Source organism: Pelodiscus sinensis, chromosome 24 (genome assembly GCF_049634645.1).
Source record: "Pelodiscus sinensis isolate JC-2024 chromosome 24, ASM4963464v1, whole genome shotgun sequence".
NCBI classification, from domain to species: domain Eukaryota; kingdom Metazoa; phylum Chordata; order Testudines; family Trionychidae; genus Pelodiscus; species Pelodiscus sinensis.
In genome coordinates this window covers 22,479,744-22,500,224 of record NC_134734.1, presented here as the reverse complement: position 1 = coordinate 22,500,224, position 20,481 = coordinate 22,479,744, and the positions used below count along the sequence as shown (strand labels likewise).

The 20,481-nt window shown below is 65.8% G+C and overlaps 1 protein-coding gene across 1 annotated transcript in view; it reads right to left on the bottom strand.

The window, feature by feature from the left end:
- The window catches only part of LOC102456563 (uncharacterized), a 79,640-nt gene that overhangs the window by 45,474 nt on the left and 13,685 nt on the right, over positions 1–20,481 (bottom strand). Inside the window, exons 6-7 of the mRNA XM_075908313.1 lie at positions 20,197–20,321; positions 19,945–20,091 (exon numbers count right to left, since the gene is read on the bottom strand). Of these exons, the coding sequence (XP_075764428.1) occupies positions 19,945–20,091; positions 20,197–20,321 (272 nt within the window). The remainder of the gene's footprint in view (positions 1–19,944; positions 20,092–20,196; positions 20,322–20,481) is intronic.

Below are 20,481 nucleotides of genomic sequence, written 5' to 3'. Positions count from 1 at the left end.
TCACACAGCGCATGGTAAACCTGTGGAACTCCTTGCCTGAGGAGGTTGTGAAGGCTAGGACTATTACAGGCTTTAAAAGAGAGCTGGATAAATTCATGGAGGTTAAGCCCATCAATGGCTATTAGCCAGTATGGGTAAGGAGTGGTGTCCCCAGCCTCTGTTTGTCAGAGGGTGGAGATGGATGGCAGGAGAGAGACGTTTGATAATTACCTGTTGGGTTCACTCCCTCTGGGGCACCTGTCACTGGCCACTGTCGGCAGACAGGATACTGGGCTGGATGGACCTTTGGTCTGACCCTATCTGGCTGTTCTTATGTTCTAATTGTTTTTGTTGCTCTTCTCTGGACCTTCCCCGATTTCTCCACATCTTTCTCGAAACGCGGAGCCCAGAACCGGACACACTCCTCCAGCGGAGGCCTAACCAGCGCAGAGCAGAGCGGGAGAATGGCTTTGCCAGGGACAGACGCTCTGACCAAAGGACTGAAGACCTATCCTTAGATGGATGACTTAAGCCAGAGGTTTGTACCCATCCCTGCTACAAGCCTGCACCAAGAACTTGCAGCGGGTGTGGGTGTTTGATTCCTTTAACAATCCTAACTCTCGGCCTTTTCTTTCTTTCATTCTTTTTTGACTTATACCCTTGTGTAAGCGGGGGAATGATCCCGCTATTGCGGGGAACTTTCCTGGCTTCTATACACCCCGGTGAAATGAACCAGCGAAAGGATCTGAGTCCCCGCTCCCACTTCCTTTACCCCACGGCTCCCCTGTTCCTGAGGGCTCCCCCTCCACTCTCCTGAGTAGCAGAGCCCTTGAAACCCCAACAAGGCTGGGCCCAGGTTTCCTGGGGCTTAATCCCTGACCTTGTAGTCACTAGGGGCAGGAGTTAGGATGTCCCCACTCCGAGGTGCTCTCTCTACACTGCAGGCCTTCTTGGCCCAGTGACCACTTCATAAGGTTCAAAGCAAATACAATTTATTAAACAACAATGGATTAAAGAAAAAAGAATAAGAAACAATGAGAATGGTTCAATGAGAACACACAGCCCTGCTCTGCAGCACAGGGACATCAAAACAGCAGCCTGCAGAGTGTAAGGACAGTCCAGTCTCTTCCTTAGAGGCCCCTTAGAGGTCTTGGATGTGCTGCGGGGAGGGGGGGGGGGGCTGCAGGCTGGACTCGCTTGCTCTGGCAGGGACCACACAGCCTCAAGCTCTAAGTGGCCAGACCCCTCTCCCAGTCCAGAGCCTCTCCCCACACTTTGCAGTTCCCAGCTGCTCACCACACCCAGCTGCAGGCTGTGCTGCTTGGCCAGTTCCAGCTCCTTGTGTTGCTTCTCTGTTCCTTTTGGCTCTCTGAGCACTGCCAGTCTGCTGCTCAACACAGGGTCTGCTCTCCTGGCTCTGCTGTTGCAAGACTGTCTCTCCACACAACTTGCACTGCTTGGCCTGTCTGTGTCTGTCGCTGCAGGACTTCTTTACACAGCTTGTCCTCCTCTTTTGGCTCTCTGTCTTTGCAGCACCTCTTCTGCACACAGCTTGTTTGCTCAGAGAGAGCCAGAACAATCCCAGCTCACAGGGAGGACGGGGCCTGGCCTCTCCCCTTCCTCACTGGCCTGTCCAACCTGTCAATCAGGCTGAGCTGGAGTGTCGGCTGCTTTCCCTTGTCTCTGGGGACTGTCAGCCTCCTGAACCCTTCCCCCTCTGAAAGTGGGAGCTTGCAAATCAAAAAACTCCCACAGAGTTATAGTAACAGTCCCCTTCCCCTTGGAGGGTAGGTTCTACAGGATGGGCACAGCCTGATTTTTGGGGAAGGTCTGAGATCTGACTTGCCCTGGGTCGGCGGCTGGGCCTTTGGGATCAGAAGAACCTGTTTGGAGTTGGGGCGGTGGGGGAGAGACTGGCTTTGATGACTTCTTGCTGGCCAGCGTGGCAACCAGCAGGGCCCAGTGTGGCTGGGGGGGGCCTTATGGAGGGGACCCCAGGCTTGGGCTGCGGGTAGCCCCGTCTCTAGGCGATTCACTCTCAATTGACACTCTCAGCAGTGCCCCAGAACTCCCTGTGGTGCACCCTGCCAGAGCACCTTGCCCACAACCTCCCCCCGCCCAGCCAGGGCCCTCCCTGCCCCACCTCCGCCAGCCAGTGCCCCCCAGGCGTCGACCCAAAGCGCAACCCTACATCTACTGGAACCGCTCCAAGCCGGGGCTCAGCCCCTCGACCCTGCGCCCCACACAGGGAGTGTCCCAGGCTCCGGCTCGGACCCCGGCCCTGCTGGGTGCGCTCGGCCTGGCTGGGGCCTTCCTGCCGCTCCGGCAGCAACCCCACCCCCCCATCCCGTGCAGGAGAACCGGGGCCCCGCAGTCCTGGAGGACACGACGCCCCCGGGCTGAGCCCCAGCCGGGCCCGTCCTGCCGCCGGCACCAGCCTGGGGCGCGTGTCCCGGCCTCCGGACAGAGCAGGCGGGCGCGGGCTCCCTGCGCTCACAGCCAGGGATCCATGCGCTGCCGCAGCAGCCGGGACTGGCTGCTCCCGACTGGGCCCGGGCCGTTAGCTCTGGGCTCAGCCAGACCCGCGCAGCCCAGAGACAGCAGGGCCAGCGCCGGGGTGCGGCACCCATGGCTGGGAGCCAGCCGCCTCCTGGGTCCCAACCCGCCACTCCTGGGCAGACAGAGAGAGGCCCCGGGGGAGGCCAAAGGGGCCCCTGATGCACCCACCCCAGGAGAGAGGGGACCCCAGGAACTCTAGGTGCAGGGGATGGGAGAGCAGGGCGCAGGGGACCCCAGGAACACTGGGTGCGGGGGTGGGAGAGCAGGGTGCAGGGGACCCCAGGAACGCTGGGTATGGGGGTGGGAGAGCAGGGTGCAGGGGACCCCAGGAACACTGGGTGTGGGGGTGGGAGAGCAGGGCGCAGGGGACCCCAGGAACACTGGGTGAGGGGGTGGGAGAGCAGGGTGCAGGGGACCCCAGGAACACTGGGTGAGGGGGTGGGAGAGCAGGGTGCAGGGGACCCCAGGAACACTGGGTGAGGGGGTGGGAGAGCAGGGTGCAGGGGACCCCAGGAACGCTGGGTATGGGGGTGGGAGAGCAGGGTGCAGGGGACCCCAGGAACACTGGGTATGGGGGTGGGAGAGCAGGGTGCAGGGGACCCCAGGAACACTGGGTGAGGGGGTGGGAGAGCAGGGTGCAGGGGACCCCAGGAACACTGGGTGAGGGGGTGGGAGAGCAGGGTGCAGGGGACCCCAGGAACACTGGGTGAGGGGGTGGGAGAGCAGGGTGCAGGGGACCCCAGGAACACTGGGTGTGGGGGTGGGAGAGCAGGGTGCAGGGGACCCCAGGAACACTGGGTGAGGGGGTGGGAGAGCAGGGTGCAGGGGACCCCAGGAACGCTGGGTATGGGGGTGGGAGAGCAGGGTGCAGGGGACCCCAGGAACACTGGGTATGGGGGTGGGAGAGCAGGGCGCAGGGGACCCCAGGAACACTGGGTGAGGGGGTGGGAGAGCAGGGTGCAAGGGACCCCAGGAACACTGGGTGAGGGGGTGGGAGAGCAGGGTGCAGGGGACCCCAGGAACACTGGGTGAGGGGGTGGGAGAGCAGGGTGCAGGGGACCCCAGGAACACTGGGTGAGGGGGTGGGAGAGCAGGGTGCAGGGGACCCCAGGAACACTGGGTGCGGGGGTGGGAGAGCAGGGTGCAGGGGACCCCAGGAACACTGGGTGAGGGGGTGGGAGAGCAGGGCGCAGGGGACCCCAGGAACACTGGGTGAGGGGGTGGGAGAGCAGGGTGGAGGGGACCCCAGGAACACTGGGTGAGGGGGTGGGAGAGCAGGGTGCAGGGGACCCCAGGAACACTGGGTGTGGGGGTGGGAGAGCAGGGCGCAGGGGACCCCCAGGATGCCAGGTGCCACCCATGATGCTGTGGGGGGCTGCAGCATCTGGAACACTCAGACCCCTCTCGCCCATCGTCCCCCACGGGGGCAGATGGGAGGGTAAAAGCCGAGGCACAGAACTGGCTCCTGGGGCTGCCCGACCTGCCGAGCCTCGGCCCCCACCACACGGCTCCCTCAAGGGAGGGACAGATACCTGCCCTGGATCCTCAGCCTCCCCCCTCTTTCCCCCCTCCCCCCGGCTCCCTCAGCCCCTGATGGTCCCGTGCCAGAGCCCGGCACCCTGGGGCGGGTCTGCTCTGGCTCTGGGTCCTGTGCCAACCCCCTCCCAGCAGTTGCAGGAGACCAAGGCTCACCTGTGGTCAGCAGCATCAGGAGAGCCAGGCACAGGGCTGCCGTGCACAGGCCTCTGGGCGTCATGGTGCCTGGGGGGTGGGGGGTCGGCCCAGGTGTCCCGCACCGGGCTCTGTCGCTCGCTGACGGGCTGCAGGGCTCTCAGCAGCCCAGGAATCAGGAACTGTCAGCGGCTCTGCGGATGCAGCCTTATAACAGCACCTGGGAGCAGGTGGGGCCCGGCTCCGCGGGCTGCGCTGTGACGTGCTCGGAATGCTTTGTGATCTTTGTGCGTGCCTCAATTTCCCCAGCGTGGGGTGTGGTGAAGCAGCTGAGGGTCGGGGGGGGACAGTTTGCTCTTTGCAGTGGCCCGGACACAGGGCTCATGCCCATGGGGAATCCCAGAGCAGGACGCATGGGGCCCAGCAGCAATGGAACATGGATTCTCCCCCGTCCCCTGCCCCCCTCCTAGGGGTGTGACCGGCTGAGGGCTAAAGGATGGGGAGGGGCCCAGTGGGGCTGTCGCGTGGGGGCTGCTGGAGGCTGGGAGCAGCCTCTGGGCTGGGACCACGGGGGGAGAGGGGTCTGGGCTGGGACCATGGGGGGAGAGGGGTCTGGGCTGGGACCATGGGGGGAGAGGGGTCTGGGCTGGGACCATGGGGGGAGAGGGGTCTGGGCTGGGACCATGGGGGGAGAGGGGTCTGGGCTGGGACCATGGCGGGAGAGGGGTCTGGGCTGGGACCATGGCGGGAGAGGGGTCTGGGCAGGGACCATGGGGGGAGAAGGGGTCTGGGTAGGGACCATGGGGGGAGAGGGGTCTGGGCAGGGACCACGGGGGGAGAGGGGTCTGGGTAGGGACCATGGGGGGAGAGGGGTCTGGGCAGGGACCATGGGGGGAGAAGGGGTCTGGGCTGGGACCATGGGGGGAGAGGGGTCTGGGCTGGGACCATGGGGGGAGAAGGGGTCTGGGCTGGGACCATGGGGGGAGAAGGGGTCTGGGCAGGGACCATGGGGGGAGAAGGGGTCTTGGCTGGGACCATGGGGAGAGGGGTCTGGGCTGGGACCATGGGGGGAGAGGGGTCTGGGCTGGGACCATGGGGGGAGAGGGGTCTGGGCAGGGACCATGGGGGGAGAGGGGTCTGGGCTGGGACCATGGGGGGAGAAGGGGTCTGGGCAGGGACCATGGGGGGAGAGGGGGCTGAGCCCAGAGGCAGGGGAGCCTAAGGGGGCCGAAGCGCTGACCGGCTCTCCCGGGGGCTGCTCCAAGTGCACCAAGCGAGGCGCCTGGGACCGGGAACACTCCGGGAGCTTGCTCAGTGTCGCCCAGGTCTGTCCTGGCCCTGGGGCCTGCCCCACAGAACAGTCCCCCCCAGCCCTGGGAATCTGCCCCCAAGAGCCTCCGCCCCCCCAGCCCTGGGAATCTGCCCCCAAGAGCCTCTGCCCCCCCCAGCCCTGGGAATCTGCCCCCAAGAGCCTCCGCCCCCCCAGCCCTGGGAATCTGCCCCCAAGAGCCTCCGCCCCCCCAGCCCTGGGAATCTGCCCCCAAGAGCCTCCGCCCCCCCAGCCCTGGGAATCTGCCCCCAAGAGCCTCCGCCCCCCAGCCCTGGGAATCTGCCCCCAAGAGCCTCCGCCCCCCAGCCCTGGGAATCTGCCCCCAAGAGCCTCCGCCCCCCAGCCCTGGGAATCTGCCCCCAAGAGCCTCTGCCCCCCAGCCCTGGGAATCTGCCCCCAAGAGCCTCCGCCCCCCCAGCCCTGGGAATCTGCCCCCAAGAGCCTCCGCCCCCCAGCCCTGGGAATCTGCCCCCAAGAGCCTCCGCCCCCCAGCCCTGGGAATCTGCCCCCAAGAGCCTCCACCCCCCAGCCCTGCCTCACCCGCCCTTCCTAGCCCGGGGGGAGGCGGAACGGTCCGAGAGCACAACCCCCTGGAGTGCCCCCAGGACAGGGGCTCAGCAAGGGGGAGAGGCCCCCTGGGTGCAGGATGGGGCAGAAGCCGCAGTCTGGGGGGGCATGATCCGCCTGTCCCGCTGGGGCTCAGCCCGGGCCTCGTGGCACCGCTCCGGAGGGGAACCAGGCCCGGGGGAGGGAGGGTCCCTGCAGCCCCTTGGCTCAGCCACCCCTTATCCTGGGGGCCTTGGTGCTGCTTGGCCCGAGGCCTGGGCCCCTCCCTGCCCCAAGTCCCACATGGGGTTAACCATTCCAGGGCCCCTCCCCCGCAGCCCCAGTCACCCCCTTCCCCGGCGCAGCCGACAGGCACCCGGCAGGGAGGCTGGACATGAAGGGGGGGGCAGTTGCCCATCATGTGTCTCAGGGTGAAGCAACTTCCTTGGCTGCTGCCCTCACCCGGGAGCGACCTGCCCCGATCCCGGCACACCCAGCTCGGGGGCAATTATAGACATGGGGGCTGGGACCCACCCGGCACCGGGTGACTGAGAAGGGCTGGGGGGGGGAGCCAGGACCTCTCCAAAGGGGCAGGGGTTCCCAGCCTGCAGCGGGAAGGTGTGAGCTCCTTTGTCACCAGCCCCCCCCCCCCCACTTCCTCATTCCTGGCACTGGAGCGTGGGGGTCAGACGGGCAGGAGATGGCTACGCAGGGCGAGGCTGGGGCCTCTCCCCATGCGCCAGGGCCCTCTGCACTCCCCACGTGCCTATCTGCTTCCTGCTTCCTCCCCCCCCCCAGCCCCACCCATGTCTCTCTGCCCCTGCACCTCCTGCCCTACTTGTGTCTACCTGCCCTCTGCCCCCCAGCTCCCAAGTCTATCTGCCCCCTGTACCTCCTGCCCTACCTGTGTCTACCTGCCCTCTGCCCCCCAGCCCCCAAGTCTATCTGCCCCCTGTACCTCCTGCCCTACCTGTGTCTACCTGCCCTCTGCCCCCCAGCCCCCAAGTCTATCTGCCCCCTGTACCTCCTGCCCTACCTGTGTCTACCTGCCCTCTGCCCCCCAGCCCCCAAGTCTATCTGCCCCCTGTACCTCCTGCCCTACCTGTGTCTACCTGCCCTCTGCCCCCCAGCCCCCAAGTCTATCTGCCCCCTGTACCTCCTGCCCTACTTGTGTCTACCTGCCCTCTGCCCCCCAGCCCCCAAGTCTATCTGCCCCCTGTACCTCCTGCCCTACCTGTGTCTACCTGCCCTCTGCCCCTCAGCCCTCAAGTCTATCTGCCCCCTGTACCTCCTGCCCTACCTGTGTCTACCTGCCCTCTGCCCCCCAGCCCCCAAGTCTATCTGCCCCCTGTACCTCCTGCCCTACCTGTGTCTACCTGCCCTCTGCCCCCCAGCTCCCAAGTCTATCTGCCCCCTGTACCTCCTGCCCTACTTGTGTCTACCTGCCCTCTGCCCCCCAGCCCCCAAGTCTATCTGCCCCCTGTACCTCCTGCCCTACCTGTGTCTACCTGCCCTCTGCCCCCCAGCTCCCAAGTCTATCTGCCCCCTGTACCTCCTGCCCTACCTGTGTCTACCTGCCCTCTGCCCCCCAGCCCCCAAGTCTATCTGCCCCCTGTACCTCCTGCCCTACCTGTGTCTACCTGCCCTCTGCCCCCCAGCCCCCAAGTCTATCTGCCCCCTGTACCTCCTGCCCTACTTGTGTCTACCTGCCCTCTGCCCCCCAGCCCCCAAGTCTATCTGCCCCCTGTACCTCCTGCCCTACCTGTGTCTACCTGCCCTCTGCCCCCCAGCCCCCAAGTCTATCTGCCCCCTGTACCTCCTGCCCTACCTGTGTCTCTCTGCCCCCTGCCCTCCCACCTTGCCTGTGTCCCCCCCCCTGCCCAGTGCAATGCTGTTAAGGGAGGGGTAGGAATTGGGTGAACTTTTCCCCCCCTGCCTGGGGCCCTGCCTGGAGTGACTATACCACCTACGGGCCTGTCTGTGTTCACAGCTGCTCACCTGGCCGCTCCTAATGCACCTGAGCCGGGTCACTGCAGGGCAGGTGGGTCTGGGCCTGAGCCAGTGGCCCCTGGCCAGGGCCCGCCCCCTAGCTGGGCACCGCTGCATTACCCATACAGAATTCTGCCACGCACCCCCCGCAGGGCACCCACTCTCCCCCGTGCCTGGGCTCTGCGCCTTGCCCACAATATCCTGCACCCCACTCTTGATTCGCAGGCACCAGACCAGACCATGCACGGCTCCCCGCTCCCGACAGGGCAGGTGATCCAGGGACTCCAGCGTCTGCCCACTGTCGTCGGCAGGGTGCTGAGGTTGGGCAGCTCGGCTCTCGGGGCTGTGTCCTGGCGCCGGCTCCCGAAGAACTTCCTTTTGGGCCCCAGGTTATAGAGTGACACTTGAGTCCTGCTTAGCTAGACCACGCGCAGTCACCTCTCTAACCAGCCCTAGCATTCTGTGACCGACTTCTCTAACCTATCCTCCCCCGCGCCTCAGTGGATTTACACCTAGCAAAATACAGCCGCCAGCAACGCTTCAAGGACTAGGGGTCGCCAAATGAAATGAACAGGCAGCAAGTTTAAACAAACCAAAGGAAATTTTTCTTCACTCAGCGCACAGCCAACCTGTGGAACTCCTCGCCAGAGGATGTGGTGAAAGCGAGGACTTCAACAGGGTTTAAAAAAGAACTAGATAGATTCATGGAGGTTTGGTCCATCCATGGCTACTAGCCAGGCAGGGTAGCAATGGTGTCCTTAGCCTCTGTGTCTGGAACTGGGTGACAGGGGAGGGATAATATGAGGCTTCCCTGTTGTGTTCCCTCCAGCTGGTATTGGCCACTGTGGGCAGACGACACCCTGGGCTGGATGGACCGTTGGTCTGACCCCGTCTGGCTGCTCTGACATTCGTCTGTTCTGAGAACCAGACAGATCAGGCGGACAAGCCATAGGCACGTGGGGACCATAATCGCAGCTCAATCAGGGAGTGAGGATTTCACAGCGCCCACTAGCCATGAGGCCCAACAAGGCTTTGCAGGCACTTTGAAGACTAGTTCATTGACTGAGTTACCGGGGTGCAAGCTTTCTTGCTTCCTCAGATGTTGCAGAGACAGAAAGGGGGGAAGGATACAGAGAAGGGAGTGAGCCGCCAGTGTTAATTAAAACAGTCGGATTGCCTTATTAATTGGCAGTGATGTCACATGCCCGTGTCCGTACCCTTCTGTGGTGTAGTGGGGGGGCTCTGCTCTGTACCCAGGCAAGGCGTGGGGAAGCGGGCTCTGGCCAGGCGAGAGGCTCTCAGACTCGGTTTTCTTTGCCCGGCTTGAGCTCTGGCTCTTTTCCTGGTGACCATGGGCACCCGTAGGGCAGGGTCCCCTGCTTAGCAGCCGGGTAGGACACTGGGGTACTGCCAAGCTAAGTGCCCACGAAGGGACGCGCCTGCGCAGCCACGCGCAAAAAATTCTTCCCCCGCCCACCTCCTCTGGAGAGCCGTGCGGCAGCACTCACGTGGCAGGCGGCTGCTCCGGCGGGCAGGCCTGGCTGAGACCGTGAGGGAGCCACTGGGGCAGGGGGCTGGGACCTGCCGTGGCCACGTGGCAGTGAGGGAGGCCTGCTCCGGTGGCCAGGGCTGCCACGTGGCAGGGGGGCTGGGTTCTGTTCTGACGGCTGGGGATGGGAACGGGACCTGCTGCATGGCGGGGGAGGGGTTCTGCTCCCATGGCCGGAGCCCCCAACTTAAACCTGTCCAACACATTATCAATAAACTACAGTCTATGCTGGAACAGGATACTAAACTCCGAGAGGCTCTGGGAGACAGACCCATAGTCTCCTATAGACAACCACCTACCCTCAAGATGATTCTTACCAACCACCACAGGACATACCACACTAATACCAACCCTGGTACCTTCCCTTGCAACAAACCCCGTTGCCAGCTTTGTCCACATATTCACTCTGCTGATACCATTATTGGACCTAACCAAGTGAGTTATAAGATCAAGAACACACATTCCTGCGCATCCAGAAATATAATTTATGCATCCTGTGCCGAAAGTGTCCGTCCGCTATGTACATTGGACAAACGTCTCAGACACTTCGCCAAAGGATCAATGCCCACAAAACAGATATCAGACAGGATCACAAAGAAAAAACAGTTTCTTGCCACTTCAACCAGAAAGGACATTGTCTCAACGACTTGATTACCTGCATCCTGCTTCAAAGACCTTTTAAGACTTCACGTCATAGAGAATCCTCTGAACTGTCATTCATGCTTAAATTCGACACTCTACATGCAAATTTGAATAAAGACGCTAATTATCTTACCCATTACAAAGATAGCTTCCCCAATTATCACCTCTAATATCAATAGCCCACAGACATTTACCTCCCCCCCTTCCCCCCCTCCATCCCCCTTCTGTTCTGAAATGTGATTTGTCCTTTTCATATGTGTTCTTTTTTTTTAATTGTATCCTTTGGTATATATGGTTGTGACAATTTTCTTCCACTATTTGATCTGAGGAAGTGGGTCTGGCCCACGAAAGCTCATCACCTAATAAACCATCTTGTTAGTCTTTAAAGTGCTACATAGTCCTGTTTTTTGTTTCAGCTGCACCAGACTAACACGGCTACGTGTGTGTGTGCGTGTGTGTGCGCGTGTGTGTGTGTGTGTGTGTGTGTGTGCGCGCGTGTGTGTGTGTGTGTGTGTGTGTGTGTGTTCACAGCTGCTGGTCTGGGCAGTCAGGTGTCCGTGGAACAGGCGGTGTGGGGACACTGCGCTGCACTGCTAGTGACGGCCAGCAGAGGGCAGTGCCAGCCCAGGGAGGGGCACAGGGAGGGGCTGCTGTACAGACAGCATCCTGCCTGTGGGGCAGCCCCCCCAGCTGTGTGTCCCCACGCCTGGGCAGCAGGGTCCGGCCTCGCCCCCGGGCACGGAGCAGGGCTGAGGCCCAGGGCCGTGCCGGGCTGTGGGCACGGGCTGCCGGCTCGCCTGGCACTCCAAGGGCCCAGACATGGGCTCTGCAGACTGGCTGCGGGCGCCGCTTCCTGCTCCTGCCCAGCCTTCCCGGGTTACGAGAGCTGGGAACGGCCATAAAGAGCATTGCCCGTGGGCTGGGGACGCTGGCCTGACGCAGGCGGCTGGGCGGGGAGGGTGCTGGGGACGGGGTGGCAGAGGGCGGCCAGGTTCTGTGGGGCTCGTGCCCCTGGGTGAGAGCTGGACGCGGGCCTGGGTGTTACAGGCCCCCCTGTACCCAGCATGGCTCAGGGACGGGCCAGCTGCCAGCACTGGCCTCCAGCGCCCCGAGTGGGCCTTGGAGTGGGGCAGCCGGGGCTCAGTGGGGCTGGAGGCAGGCCCCTGGCATTGCTGCCCCAGCACCGGCGCTGGCCCAGCCCTTCCCACCGGGGTAAGGCACACGCCTGCCTGCCCTCCGTGCCTGCACCGCCGCATGATCCAGGCCCCAGCCTGACCCCAGGCGGGCTGGCCGTGCTCTGGGGCAGCCGGCTTCCGGAGCGCCCTGGGAGCCCGCGTGTGCGCGCGTCTTTACACTGCGGGGCAGGAAGCGGCTCCCACGGCTGCAGAAACGGAGCGTCCGTCTCGCTGCCACCCCGAGCGCCCGGCTGGGCGAGCTACGGCTGCAGCGCCACGTCCCGGGCCTGCGCTGGCACCAAACCTGCCGGGCTATGCAGGAGCTCAGCGGCTGGGCTGCGCGTGGGGAGCAGCGTGGGGAGGGAGGCCGCCGTGCCAGGTTCTCCTCCTGCTCCATGGGGCGGAAACGGCCCCAGCGCCCCACGGCGGCTCTGCCCTTTCCCTGACGCGGCAGGGGTAGCGCGAGAGAGAAGTTCTTCGACCCGCGCCTTGCGCCTGGCTCCAGCACCCGGCTCCGGCAGGCTGTGCAGGGGGCAGGCCGAGGCCCTGCTGTGGGTGGGGGGCTGGGTTGATGGGGGGCTGCGAGCCGCAGCGGGGACACCATGGCGTTCGGCAGAGTGTAGCCGCTGGGCCTGGGTTCTCTGCCGCTGGTCGGCTGCCCGGCCGGTCCCCGCCCTGGCTCATCCCGCCGGGTGGACAGGCCTCGGGGGGCAGAGGCATATGGAGCTGGCTCCCACGTCCCACAGAGTGTCGCGCACTGACGCAGGAGCCGGAGCTCTGACTACAGCTCCGTCACAAGCGCCCGTAATCTCGCTGGCCGGGCCGCACCCAGCCCCAGGGCTATTTATAGCAGCCTGTTCTCCTAGCTCTGGCCTGAGTGTTGGAACTGCCCTTCATCACCCCCGCCCACCCCTGCCCTCCCCACAGCCCCCACCCACCCCGGGCTCATCCCCTCGCACCCAGTCCCTCCCCCCGCCTGCCTCGTCCCCTCTCCCCCGGCTCGTCCCCATACAACCTGCCCTACCCCCGCCTGCCTCATCCCCTCACACAACTCCCCTCCCCCCCCGGCTCGTTCCCTCACAACCTGCCCCTACCCCCGCCCGCCTCATCCCCTCACACAACTCCCCTCCCTCCCCCGGCTCGTCCCCATACAACCTGCCCCTACCCCCGCCCGCCTCATCCCCTCACACAACTCCCCTCCCCCCTGGCTCCTCCCCTCACAACCTGCCCCTACCCCCGCCCGCCTCATCCCCTCACACTTAGTCCCTCCCCCCACCCGACTTGTCCCTGTCCCCTCACAACCTGCCCACGTGCCTGCCTCATCCCCTCCCACCCTGCCCCTCCCCACACCTGCCTCGTCCCCATACCCTTCCTCCCTGCCCACCTCGTCACCAATAAACCGAGGACGGGGGGAGGAAAGGCTGCAGCCGTCTCCCCGAAGGAGCCTTGCTAGCCTGCCAGGCAGCACGGGCTCGGAGTGGCGACGCGCAAGGTGCAGCTGGCAGGGCGCCCAGGCCCAGCCGCGGGTTCCAGGCCCAAGCGGGGCTTGGAGACAGTCTGGGCGCAGCAGAGGCAGCAGCTCCGCCGTCTCTCCTGAGCCACAGAGGCTCACCGCCAAGGGCCCGGAGCGGAGATGGGGGGCTAGGAGCTACGCTGCAGGACTTGAAGCGCCTATCCGAGAGCTGCCCCCCGGGTGTGAAAGTGGGCAGGAGCCTAGGGCAGAGATGGGCTTGTGGGTAGGAAAAGCAACCCAAAGGGGACCTGCGAGGTCCTTACTGCCAGCAGTGCCTGGAAATGGTGGCCAAGCAGGACCCTGGAACGGTTAACTCAGCCAATAGCCGGGACACAGGCTGACTCAGGGACAGCCCATCAATACCGGGAACACAGGCTGACTCAGGGACAGCCCATCAATACCCGGGACACAGGCTGACTCGGGGACAGCCCATCAATACCCGGAACACAGGCTGACTCAGAGGACAGCCCATCAATACCCGGGACACAGGCTGACTCGGGGACAGCCCATCAACACCCGGGACACAGGCTGACTCAGGGACAGCCCGTCAATACCCGGGACACAGGCTGACTCGGGGACAGCCCGTCAATACCCGGGACACAGGATGACTCAGAGGGACAGCCCGTCAATACCCGGGACACAGGCTGACTCGGGGACAGCCCATCAACACCCGGGACACAGGCTGACTCAGGGACAGCCCGTCAATACCCGGGACACAGGCTGACTCGGGGACAGCCCGTCAATACCCGGAACACAGGCTGACTCGGGGACAGCCCGTCAATACCCGGGACACAGGCTGACTCGGGGACAGCCCGTCAGTACCCGGGACACAGGCTGACTCGGGGGGGGGGGAGACAGCCCGTCAGTACCCAGGACACAGGCTGACTCAGGGACAGCCCGTTAATACCCAGGACACAGGCTGACTCGGGGGGCGGGGGGGCCCATTAATACCTCGGACACAGGCTGACTCAGGGGGTGGGGGGGCCCATTAATACCTCGGACACAGGCTGACTCAGGGGGCGGGGGGGCCCGTTAATACCTCGGACACAGGCTGACTCAGGGGGTGGGGGGGCCCGTTAATACCTCGGACACAGGCTGACTCAGGGGGGCAGCCTGTCACCAGGACTGGGATAGTGAACAATGTAAGGGACCTTCCAGCCAGCACAGGGGCTGAGGGGCTCTCGGCTGGCCCCTGTGCACAGCCACTCGCCCCCTCTGGGCTCAGACAGCCCTGGGAGGGGGACTCTGGGACAGCTGAGGGGGTGAAGGTCCCGGGGGTGAACTCACTCACCCTGCCTGCGGCCCAGGCCCCGTGCAGACGCAGGAGGGCTGGGGGGCTGGCAGCTGGGGTTCTCCAGGACACCTGCTCTGGCACCCTTGGGGAAACACCTGTCGCTCTGTGACAGCCTCCCGCACCACGGCCAGGCCTCTTAGCCCTCGCCACGCTGCTGCTGGGAAGAGCAGGGTGCCCGTGGCCATGGTGAGGCCCGAATCACAGCCCTCCGGGAAGGGGGCCGGGCGAGGGCAGCAGGTTAGCTCACAGGGGGGCTGGGCTCCCGGCATGCGCACAGCCCTGGGTCGGGACAGGGCTCCAGAGGGGCCTGCAGGGCACCCTGCACCGCGGCCGTGCCAACTCCAGGTCAGCGAGACCCGGCGAGGGGGCTGGGGTAAGCACCAGCGCTCAACGGGCCCCTCCCCAACCAGGCTGGCACGTGGGTGCAGGTGGGGTCCCCCCTACGCACTGCCTCATGCGGAGGAGGGGCCGTGGCAGGAGTGCACCCGGATTAAGACACGCCAAGGCCCTGAGCTCCGGCCAGCGTGAGCCCCAGAGCATGAGCAAAACCAGGAGAAAGGGGGTTTGAGTGCAGGGCCCCTCGTAGTCTCAGGCCAGAAGCTGCAGCTCTCCTGGCTGGTGCGCAGCGCCCGCCCTGTTCAAACCCAGTGGTTCTGGGGAGCAGGGCGCGCGGCGTGTGAGACTGTCCCTGTGCGCGTGGGCTTAGCTGGGGTCAGGCCTGAGTGCGGGGGAGGGATTTTGGGTAACCCTGGGGATTTGGGCACAGCCAAGGAGCTGTTCAGGGGGATTCTGGGCAGCACCCAGGGGATTTGGGTACCACCAAGGCACTGTCCAGGGGGATTCTGGGTAGCACCCAGGGGATTTGGATACCACCAAGGCGCTGCCCTGGGGGATTCTGGGTAGCACCCAGGGGATTTGGGTACCACCAAGGCGCTGTTCAGGGGGATTCTGGGCAGCACCCAGGGGATTTGGGTACCACCAAGGCACTGTCCAGGGGGATTCTGGGTAGCATCCAGGGGATTTGGATACCACCAAGGCGCTGCCCTGGGGGATTCTGGGTAGCACCCAGGGGATTTGGGTACCACCAAGGCGCTGTTCAGGGGGATTCTGGGCAGCACCCAGGGGATTTGGGTACCACCAAGGCACTGCCCAGGGGGATTCTGGGTTCTGCCAGGGTTCAGGGTCACCCCAAGAGCAGCCTCAGGGCCAGACTATCCCCTGAGGCCGTTACACCCGCCCGGCCATTTCCTTGGGCGTTTGTGCTGCGTTCCGGCTCTCGGCTGGCTGGGCGGGAGGAATGTGCAGGGGCGGAGCTCCCCTTTGTCTGATGCAGGGGTGCCTGGCCCAGGTGGGGGCTGACTGGCTGGGCGGGGAGCCGGGTGGCGTGGGCGCCCAGGGGTGCCCGTCGAACACACCTCCACACAGACCACGGCGCTGACTCGCCCGCCCAGAGGCGCAGGAAAAAAGGAGCCTGGAGCCTGACTCGGCACAGATCCCTTTATTGCGAATCCCTATAAATACAGCCCATCCCCGAGGGCCCTGTGTCCCCCCCGTCGCGGCAGGGCCGTCACAGCCCTGCGGGCCCCGTCCCAGTAGAACAGCCCCAGGCCAGCGGGGCCGCGCACCCGGCCCAGCCCTGCCCCGGGGCCCCATGGCAGTAGACGGCGTTTGGCAAGTGCTTGTGGCAGGAGGCGCTTGGGGCTGGGGGTCCCCGTCGCCTTGTTCACCCAGTTCCCCTGCGTTCGAATCCGGCTGCTGGCAGCCTCCCGGCGCTCGGGCCCAGCTCCCGGCAGCAGGGGGGAGCTGGGTGTGGGGGGCCAGGGACACGCCCCTCCCAGAGCTCGGCAGTATGGGGGGCTCCCTGGGGAGGCGCTGCCGTGCTCCCTGCTCTGCCCAGGCAGGTTGGCAGGGGACATATGGGGCAGCCCCTTTTCCCTCCCCCACGCAGCAAGGCAGGAATTTGCCCCATCCCCCATTATTGCTGGGCCCAATGGGAGCCGGAGCAGCCCCCCCCAGGGCCAAGGGCTGCAGGGTGGGGGGGATTCCCCAGAGCTGACACCCCCCGACCTGCTCCCTGACTCCTCCCCCACCTGCCCCATGGCAGCAGCCCCCTGCCCAGGGCCGATTGTGGGCGCCTGGCCCCTGGAGTCCAGCTGCAGGAAGCTCTGGGGGATGCTGGGAGCCCTGCTCCAGCCGGCTGGGGGGCAGCGCCCCTAGAGATCGTCCGAGGTGGCCGGGTTGGCGTAGTAGGCATCCTTGCCGTTGCCGGTGGCGATCTGGGGGACACAGAGGGGACGGGGTTAGAGCCCCGCCAGGCCAACCCCGTTACCTGGCAACCAGGACGCCTCAGCCAGGCAACCACCGGTACCCCTGTCGGCATGGAAACGGGCTGTGGGGTTGGGGCGGGACTGACTGGGAACCCCCCCCCCCCAGTGCATTAGATACCAGCCCTGCCAGCAGGGGGAGACCCGGGGCTGCTCCAGCTCCTGCCCCCCGGCTCGGGGAAGGTGACCCCACTGCAGCGCCCCAGGACTCAGGCTGCTTCCTGGGTTAATGTTCAGAGCACCTGGCGCCGCTGGAGCACGCGCTGGCGCCCTGCCAACAGCACCACAAACAGCCCAGTGTCTACTGTAAATACGGCCCATGTCACGCGCCCGCCCCGCCCCGCCCTGGCAGCGGGCCCGGGGCAGAGGGGTGCACCCAGGCAGGAGGGGCCCCCAGCAGCACCAGCCCCCTAAGGTGCCAGAACGTGGCTGTGCCCCCCCACCCCGCCCAGCTTCCCATGACTTCACTGTTGGCTCAGGGCGATAGCCGGCCTGGGAGGTAAATATTTGCTCAGCCCGTTTGAACAGCCCCAGTGGCTGCTGCGAAGAGCAGAGCGTCTGGCTGCAGCCCAGCGCCCCGCCCGCCCGCCCGCCCGCCCGCCGCAGGGACGCCGGTCACACAGCGTCCGGCCCAGCCCCATGGGAGCCTCCGCGGCTCGGCGGGCAGGGTCCCCGCGCGCGGTAACGCCCCCAAGCCGCACCCTGCACCCGCCCGGGCCCCTCCCGTTAGCGCCGACGGGCTCCCGTCCCCTCGCAAGGGTTCTTGGGGCCCACGCGGAGCAGAGCCTCCCCCTGCACCGGCCCCGCAGGCCGCCCCTCCCCGCGGTCGCCTGGCCCCGCGCCGGGCCTGGGGCCTGGGTCTGGGAGCAGCAGAGTGAACCACTGCCAGGATCCCCACCCCACCCCCCAGCACCTCCTGACCCCCCACTCCAGCCCCCCCAGTGCCACCCTCTGACCCCCCCACTCCACCCCCAGCACCTCCTGACCCCCCACTCCAACCCCTCCAGTGCCACTCTCTGACCCCCCCACTACAACCCCCCAGTGCCACCCTCTGACCCCCCCACTCCAGCCCCAGCACCTCCTGACCCCCCACTCCAACCCCCCCAGTGCCACCCTCTGACCCCCCCACTCCAATCCCCCCAGTGCCACCCTCTGACCCTCCCACTCCACCCCCAGCACCTCCTGACCCCCCACTCCAACCCCCCCAGTGCCACCCTCTGACCCCCCCACTACAACCCCCCAGTGCCACCCTCTGACCCCCCCACTCCAACCCCTCCAGTGCCACCCTCTGACCCCCCACTCCACCCCCAGCACCTCCTGACCCCCCACTCCAACCCCTCCAGTGCCACCCTCTGACCTCCCCACTCCACCCCCAGCACCTCCTGACCCCCCACTCCAGCCCCCCCAGTGCCACCCTCTGACCCCCCACTCCAACCCCCCCAGTGCCACCCTCTGACCCCCCCACTACAACCCCCCCAGTGCCACCCTCTGACTCCCCCACTCCACCCCCAGCACCTCCTGACCCCCCACTCCAATCTCCCCAGTGCCACCCTCTGACCCCCCCACTCCAACCCCCCCAGTGCCACCCTCTGACCCCCCCACTCCACCCCCCAGCACCTCCTGACCCCCCACTCCAACCCCCCCAGTGCCACCCTCTGACCCCCCCACTACAACTCCCCCAGAGCCACCCTCTGACCCTCCCCTCCACCCCCCAGCACCTCATGACCCCCCACTCCAACCCCCCCAGTGCCACCCTCTGACCCCCCACTCCAACCCCCCAGTGCCACCCTCTGACCCCCCCACTCCAACCCCCCTAGTGCCACCCTCTGACCCCCCCACTCCAACCCCCCAGCACATCCTGACTCCCCACTCCAACCCCCCGCAGTGTCACCCTCTGACCCCCCCCACTCCAACCCTCCACAGTGTCACCCTCTGACCCCCCCTCCAACCCTCCATAGTGTCACCCTCTGACCCCCCACTCCAACCCCCCCAGTGCAACCATCTGACCCCCCCACTCTAACCCCCCCAGTGCAACAGCCCTTCAGCCAGCTTGGGACGTGCACCCGCGTGCCAGGCCCATGCTCCACGGCATCACCCCCAGAACCTCCATCTCCTCTAGGAGCACCCCATTGCATCGCCCCACACATCTGAGCCCCCACTCCAACTCCCCCCAGTGCCACCCTCTGACCCCCCCCCTCCAGAATCTCCTGGAGCAAGGCCGGGGGTTCCTCCCCTCGGGGGAGTTGATCCCCTTGCTATGTTGCAGTGAGGTCTCCTGCCCTGTAGTAACCTCCCTAACCCCCCCCCGTGTGCCTCAGTTTCCCTGGGCCCTGCCCCAATACCTACATGGGGGCGGGAATTTCCATGACGGCCTCCCCCGGGCGCACACTGGCCAATGCCCTTTGTGACCTGGGCCCGGGTGGGGGGTGACCAGGTGACACCTTTTGCCAAGGAAGCAGGACAAAGGCCTGGCTGGGGGGCTGGGGAAGGGTTAGTCTCAGCTGGTTTGGGGTGTGGGGGAGGGGCAGGGCCCTGGCTCTGAGCTCCCCCCCCCCCCCAATGGGCTGTCCTGGCTGCTCCTGGTGCCTGTGCTGACCAGTCTATGCCCGCTGCCTTGCCTCTCCTGTTTGCCCTGTGCTCTCTGGCTGAGGGTGGGGGGCAGGGCCGGTGACTCTCCCCCGCCCCACCCGCAGCAGGAGTCAGATCCCAGGTGCGGCTGTCCCAGGCCAGCAGGCCCAGGGCGGGCTTCAGGCTCAGCTCCCAGGTCACTGAGGCCGGGGACCGGCCGGGGTGACTTGCTGCGAGTTAGGGCCCAGCGCCAGCCGGCCGAGCCGCAGGACCAGCAGGGCCTGGGGCTGGCCAGGGATTGCTCCCCCCAGCTGCACCTCACGCTTGTTCCTCCCCCAAACAGCCCTGCCAAGCCGGGGCAGACGGATCCCTGTGGGGCTGGCTGAGCCCTGGCCCTAGGGCGCGCTGGGATGGGGCTGCCCCGGGCAGGGAGGGGCAGAGCCGTGGGGGCGGGGTGGGCAGAGCTGCGGGCCTGACCCACTCACAGCTGTTTGTTTAGCTGCGGGTTTCGCATGGGCCTGTCAGTGATTAACTCAGCCAGAGGGGTCAAGGTCAGAGGCTGCTACAGGGACATGGGCTGCAGCCACCTGGCTGGTGAGAACAGCCCTTCGGCCAGCCTGGGACGTGCACCCCCGGGCCAGGCCCGTGCCCCACGGCATCACCCCCAGAACCTCCATCTCCTCCAGGAGCACCCCATTGCATCGCCCCTGCAGTGGAGCTGTTGTCTCTGGGGCGCAGCCAGGCGGCCGTGGGGCACACGCCGGGCGAGGGGCACCCCAGGGCTGGCCCAGGCCCCAGCACTTACGTGGCTGTAGGGGTTCTGCTTCGGGCCGGGGGCACTGAAGCGCCCGTGGGTGTAGTGGGTGGGGTACTCGCTCATGGGCTGGTACGAGGACGTTGAGCTGAACAGGTCCAGCTTCCCGCGGCTCCTCCTGCGGCACGAGCAGATGGCCTGGAAGGGCGAGAGGCGGCTGGTGAGGGCCGGCGGGGGGCCGGGAGAAGGAGAGAGAGGCAGGAGGGGGCCTGAGGCCGCAGGGATGGGCAGGGGGACACTCACCAGCAGGATGAAGGTGATGATGCTTATCACCAGCGCGACGCAGACCAGGACCAGCAGGGCGATGCCCCAGCCGGGCACCAGGGGAGGTGGCGCGGAGGTGGCCTCCGGAGAGCTGCCAGAAGTGGCTGAAACCCAAGAAGGAGCAGTCAGGGCTGGGGAGGACCTGGAGGGGAGGGTGCAGGAGCCAGCAGAGGGCCAGTGCTGGGAGCTGCCGGAGCCCCCGGGGCAAGCCAGGCTCCACAGCGCTCGGCCCAAGGGCCTTGGCCCCAGCCCCCCGCAGCCTTG